This window comes from Equus asinus, chromosome 10 (assembly GCF_041296235.1).
Source record: "Equus asinus isolate D_3611 breed Donkey chromosome 10, EquAss-T2T_v2, whole genome shotgun sequence".
NCBI classification, from domain to species: Eukaryota; Metazoa; Chordata; class Mammalia; order Perissodactyla; family Equidae; genus Equus; species Equus asinus.
The window spans coordinates 17,251,488-17,257,834 of record NC_091799.1 but is presented as its reverse complement, the minus strand read 5'-3'; the positions used below and the strand labels follow the sequence as shown (position 1 = coordinate 17,257,834).

Here is a 6,347-nt window from a genome sequence, read left to right as displayed (position 1 = left end):
ATTCACAACTGTAAGCCCTTTTTTTACGCTGTGGGGCCTATCTTCAGGTGGTGGCTAAAACAAACAGTCGATTCTTCTGGCAGCCTTGAGTTTTCCCAGGCAGGCACTTTAAGGGGGGCTGGCGTCATCCTAGGGATTCGACCTTGAGCCCTTAGAAACTATGTTGGAGTTTGTTTCAGCGCTCTAGTGCGGGGGAAGGGAGGGGAATAAAATCACTTGCTGAGAGCCTGTAGTGGTTTTTGAAGGTCAAGGTTGAGGCCTAGTCAAGAAGAAGGCTCAGAGGAGCCAAGCTAGAGTTTGGTCAAGGAGAGACTGTTGTCTCTGGGCAGGCGCACGTGTGGGCATGGTGCCCCTTGAGCTGGTCCCAGCACCCAGACTGTCCTTTGGGCAATAGCCCTCCCCACTGAGGCAGCCTCCGTAGTACCTTGGGGCCCTGAGGGCGCTGTTGATAGTTACACTAGGCAGCAGGTGTCACGCAGGACCATCCTGGGCAGAGCTGCCATCCCAGCTACTTCTCCCTCCCCTCCTGCTCGTGTCCTCGTTGCTTCACTGCTGCAGCTGCACGGCGTGCTTGGTGCAGGGAGCAGCCAGGCCTTCCCCTAGCAGGGGCCTGTGTTTAGGAGGCTCTTCACGTGAGCCCCTCATGGCCAGGCCTGGAGGCTTGGCTTTTCTCTGTACTCAGCTCACGTCTCCTCTTGTGAGAGGCCTCTGACCATGTTGGAACACCACGCTGCCTCTCACCTCCACACGTGGTCGTCCCTCTCCCTGAGCCGACTCCAGTCTTCCCTAACCCCCCACCCCCTCCCACCAGGCCTCAGGAGGTACCCTCTCTCTGCTCCCTTCTCCCTGCTTGTTGCACCCAGGTCCTAATCTCATTTCACGTTTGTCTCTACCATCAGATCGAGCCATCCTGGGCTGGGCCGTTGGTCTGTTGCCAGTGGTACCTTCAGTGTCTGGGCACCGGGATGCGGAGAGAACACAGAGGAAACAGGTACTCCAGCCCGCTCTGCCACTTGTCCCCAGGCTGCAGTCAACTGACCCTCTAGGCTGGGTACACAAACCGACTGAATGCACCCTGCTTGCCACAGATACCCACATTCAAGGCTCACTGCCCGAGCCGGCCCGCACCCCTCTCTTGACCCCATTCCACCTGCAAAAAAGACACTCTGCTCTTCTCCACGTTGCACAAAAATGTATTTCTGTGACATCTCCAAGTACAGACATTTACCCAGGCCCCAGGTGACAAAGCAATGTGACGTGAGCTCTGCCCGGGGTCTGGCTCAGGCCACATGAGCGTGGAAGGGGGGCAGATGTGGCCCATCTGCCAAGCTGGGGGAACACAGGGCAGCTGTCCCCTTCCCAGGGCCGGGAGGGAAAGACTCCAAGAGAAAAAGGCCAGGTGTCTCTCCCCGGGCTGCTCATCCAGTCTGTTCTGTCTGGAGGCAGAAATGCTAGGAGAACCCAGAACAGGCCCAGGGAAAGAGGAGGGAAGAAAAGCTATCCCCAGCGGATGCCTGCAGAGTCAGCTCTGCTCCCCAGGCCCCTTGTTCCAGAGGGACCTCCTCGCCACCGCCTGTTCCATGAGAAGCAATTCGGAATTACCGAGAGGACCACAGATATTTCAAGACACATTTGCGGCTCATACTTCTCTGAACACAGCACAGAGGTTTCCAAATAAAGCCTGGGAGTGGGGCGGGGGGCTCAGGAGGGCCAAGTGGGGCCACTGCAGGTTGTGCCAAGTGCTGGTCTGGAGGCATCTGCCTGTTGCTGCTGGGAAAGGCTGGAGTGGGGGCCTCTGGGTAGCGGGGCAGGCAGGGGCAAATGAGGCAGGCTCAGTTCTGCTGGTGGGGTGCCTGGGCACCTTGGGTGCTGCGGGTTGCTAAGGGGCTGGGAAGGGAGGGAGCGAGCCCCCAGCTCCAGAAGGTGCTGGCTTCCAGGGCTGGGGGCCAGTTCTGACATGTTTGGCAGAAGGGGCAATGGAATCTGCCCGAGTTCTTGACCAGCCCTGGGCTGGAGGCTTCACCAGCCTGGGACCTGGTGGGAGACTAGGAGGCAGCCTCCATAGCAGCGTGGGCTCAGGCAGGCCTGGCCAGAGAGCAGCAGGGCCACTGTGAGCCCTGTTCCTGGAGGCTCCTCTGGGGCTGGGGCTGCCTGGACCTGGGCCTCGGCACGGTTCACTTCCTTGCCCCAGATGGCCACAGCTGGGAGCACCAAGGCATTTGGGAGACCCAGTGGGGGTAGTTTTCATCCCAAACCCCATCAGCCGCACTCAGGAACCCAGATGGGGTTCTCAGGCTTTGGCAAGTGGGTGAGGAAGCCAGAGTGGGTTGTTAACAGCCTGCTGCCTCTCCTAACAGAGAGTCTGAGGGTCTGAGATCACTGGGAAGGGACCGGACGCTCACAACGGTAGAGGCATTTAGTCTGGCGGGGTGGGAGTGAGTGTGGCAGCAATGACGGCTTTGCGTTGGGCTCGAGAATGGCCAAGGAAGCTGCAAGGACTCAGGGAGTGTTTCTTTTGTTTTTGTACAGAAATCATACACACAAAACTTCACACTTCCTAACCAAAAAAAAATAATATATACATATATATAATATATATATCTCACTAATGTTAAGGAAAAGCGTCGGTTGTGCAAAAGTCCCCCTCCATCCAGTGGGAGGCTCCCGGTGGGGGTCTGCCAGCTGGCCTGCTGAGAACGCTTCCTCCGGCCTCGGGTCCAGAGCAGGGGTGGCCACAGGGGTGGAGGCCTCTATCTAGACGTGTCCATGTTCTCCTCTTTAAAGTTACTGCAGTGCTCAATCACCTTGCTGCAGACAACGGGAGAGACAGGACCGGAGGGCAGGCATGGGTCGGGGTGGGCCTGGCCCCTCCCGGCTGATCCGGCCGCTGGATTTGTTAGCAAACGTGAACCGTGATGCTATGCTGACAGAGAGCATGTATGCAGAGCGGCTGGCAGAGTGGAAGCACAGGTGGAGAACCCAGGGAATGGTCCCTGTGGCCACGAATGCACTGAGCGTCCATCCTCCCCTCCCTCCTCCCATGCCCCCTTCCCCACCTCTCAGCTCCAGGGCATCTGTGGTTAGGCGCTCCCCTGAATCAGCTCAGGCCTGACCTCCAAAACCCTCTGGTCCTTTCTTCAGCAACTCCTCCTTCTTCGCTTTCCCCTTGCACACCCAGGCCTTTTCTTCCCCAGAGCCTACTAGGGTTCCCCAAACCAGCTGCATGTCAGATTCACCTGAGATCGGATCCTGCGGGGCAGTTGTGCTCACACAAGGGCCCCTGCCGCCCCGCAGCGCCCAGGACCCAGCACAGTGTGTGGGAACCACCCCTCGTGCTCAGATCTCGATCTGTCACCCACTCCAGGGTGGCCTTGGGAACTGCTGCCCCACTGCTGTCAGCTGTCACCCTGGCCCCTGGATGGCCTTCCGGTTCAACACTAAGCCTCTGGGTTGGTCGGGGGGTGGGGGGTGGGTGGGCAAGTGTTCACTGTAGCCTGCATGTGCTAAAGAGGTACCCAGTGCCTCTCACAAAGTAGGGGATACCTGGAACGGACAGGAGTTGTGGACAGCTGGACAGTTGTGCCTTCTCCTAAACATCCTCTCGGTGTCATTCCCACCCTGCTGTCAGACAGGCCGGCCAGCTTGGATGCACATCTCAGGTCTTACAGAGATGCTCAAAGGGACTGGGGAGGTAAGGGCTTACCCTGTGCTTCTCCAATCTCCTGGGATCCCTGTTGACAGTGAAGATATCCACGCCCACCCCCCACACCCACTGGAAAAGAAAACCTAAGCTGGGACCTGCCTGTACCTTTTTAGCAATCTTTCCCGGTGGATCTTTAGGGAGATTAAGTTTGAGAACCACTCATTTTACCATTCTCAAACTCAGACAAATCTGTCAATTAATGTTTAAGCAGGGCCTTTGGCTGAAAATAATGGCAGAACCCGTCAACGCCCCCCACCCAGTGAGCCGCTGTCTTGTGAGCCTCCAAGCTTCAAGTCCTCCTCCGTGATTCTCTTTATTTTACACCGTGTAAGGAACTGGGGTAAACTTAATGAGGCACCCTTCTAGAATGGGTCCTGGAGAAGCAAGGTTGTTAGTGCTGGGACGGGTACCATCCCTGAGGTCTCTCTCCTGCCCTGATGGGTGTGAGAGCAGAGCTGACAGTGTTGCAGACACTGTATTGAGAGCCACACAGCAGCATAGGCCTGCTGGCCTGCCGTGTCCGGGGCCCTCACATTCAGGACCTCACTCACACTCTGCCCACCTGGTCTCCAGAACGTATCTTACCACACCGTGTCCTCTTTATCTGGAACATCTTTGGCCAAAAACAATAAAAAATTCTGACCTGACTTGCTAATGCTCGGTGAGGAGAGGATGGGATTTCTTGGGAATAAAAGGAAACGAAGCTTACAAATGAGGACAATAACGCTCTGTTCAGAGCTTGATCATCTAGTTTGTGGCCACATTGTGGCCGAAATGACACTCAGGGAAGCCCCAGCTGGACATCAGTATGCTGTCCACCTCCACGCTCAACTCCCAATTTCAGCCATTCCTAACCACAGAGGGCCCCCACTGTGTCCCACACTCCACTAGATGAGGCTCCAAGCAGAGCCACTTCCCTTCTCTTACCGGGCCATTTCCTTGGTCTCCTGCCGTGCAGTCGCCATCTTGATCATGTCCCTCAGAAGGGGCATCCCACCTTCTTTGATCAGTAGGGGGCAGTACTTGTCCGCTGTGGGGTAGGGGCAGACAGCAGGTGATCAGGGTGGGTCCTCTCTCATCCTGTGGCCCAGAAACCCACCCTTGCTGCCAGGACTGCCCTCCTGGAGGGCGGGATGAAGACACAGGCCTGGGGGAAGGCACTGCTGCAGCCAGGGCCCAAGTGCCCCTGGGGGAAGCATGGGGGGAGTCCTTGCAAAAGCTCTTCCCGCCTTTGACACGCAGTCGCATTTTTTTCCAGAGCTCACCCTATGGAAATTATCACCCAAACCAGTGGCTTCTATTCTCTGAGAAGTTTTTGTCAAAATACAGATTACTAAGCCCTGCCCTTGGGCATTCTGATTCAACAGATCCAAGAACCCGTATTTATTTGTATTTTTAACAAAATGCCACTGGGTGATTCTGGTGACCAGCCAGGTTGGAGCCACTATGCCTTCCTGTTGGGTGGTTTCATGGTTCACGCCAACAAAAAACCTTCTGGTGCTCGGTACCCAGGGCGTCACACTCTACGGAGAACCAGGCATTTCAGTAGACTGCCAGCATCTCTATGGAGAAGGAGCGAATTTCATCATCTCCATTTTACAGATGACAGAACTGAGGTTCAGCGAGATGAAGTCATTCATCCAAAGCCACCCCAGAGGCTTGTGAGGGAGTCCCAGCTCAGGGCTCCATCCTCTGGGCTATGCTGGCTCTTTGAGGTAAGATGCTACTTTTTAGTAAGACTAACCTCAGGTAGTACTAAAAAATGCTAATGCTTGTTGAACAGTTGGCATGTGCCAAACACCCTTGTAAGCATATGTAAAATGTCTTATTTCACAGTAATCCTATGAGGTAAGTGCTATTATTATCCTATTTTAAAGACGAGGAAATTGAGGGGCTGGCCCAGTGGTGCAGCAGTTAAGTTCGCATATTCTGCTTCTCGGTGGCCCGGGGTTCACCGGTTTGGATCCCAGGTGCGGACATGTGCCATGGCTTGGCACGCCATGCTGTGGTAGGCGTCCCATGTATAAAGTAGAGGAAGATGGGCACGATGTTAGCTCAGGGCTAATCTTCCTCAAAAAAAAAAAAAAAAAGATGAGGAAATTGAGGCACAGAGAGGCTGAGAAACCTGCTCGAAGTAACACAGCAAGGGGTGGAGCCAGGTTTCAAACCAGGCAGTCTGCCTGTGGAGCCTGCGCTCTCCTCCACTCTCCAGGTCCCAGCACTGAGCAGAATCCGGGCACTGGGCTCGGCACTTAGGCTGGTTCTCTTTTCACATCAATCTTATGAGGTGAGTGGTATCCTTACCCCACTTTACAGGGAGGCATCTGAGGCCCAGAGAGGTTCAGGAGCCTGCATGAGGTCTCACAGGCAGTGAGGGAGAAGACGAGAGGTCTACCCTGGGCAGCCATCAGAGACTCCCAGGGCTGCGCCCTTTCTCCTCTCCCCCAAAGCCACCGGGCAGGGACAGCTCAGGCTCTTCTACGGGAGGGGGCTCTCTTTGAGGAAATAAGTTAGAGCCATTTGAAGGCTCTCTCCTGCTCCCTTGGACATCTGTTTCCTCAGGGGCTGGTTCTGTTTGGGTTGGTCTCACTATTGCGCAGAAGGCGTGGAGGTTTATGGCTGTTCACGTGCACGGAAGCAGGAA

At 55.6% G+C, this 6,347-nt stretch overlaps 1 protein-coding gene across 2 annotated transcripts in view; it reads right to left on the bottom strand.

The window, feature by feature from the left end:
- Positions 1–1,172: 1,172 nt before the first annotated feature.
- Positions 1,173–6,347, bottom strand: part of ZER1 (zyg-11 related cell cycle regulator) — a 28,114-nt gene continuing 22,939 nt past the window's right edge. For both annotated transcript variants that reach the window (XM_014863529.3, XM_014863530.3), the window contains exons 15-16: positions 4,631–4,733; positions 1,173–2,808 (exon numbers count right to left, since the gene is read on the bottom strand). In XM_014863529.3, the coding sequence (XP_014719015.1) occupies positions 2,751–2,808; positions 4,631–4,733 (161 nt within the window). In that variant the 3' untranslated portion in view covers positions 1,173–2,750. The remainder of the gene's footprint in view (positions 2,809–4,630; positions 4,734–6,347) is intronic.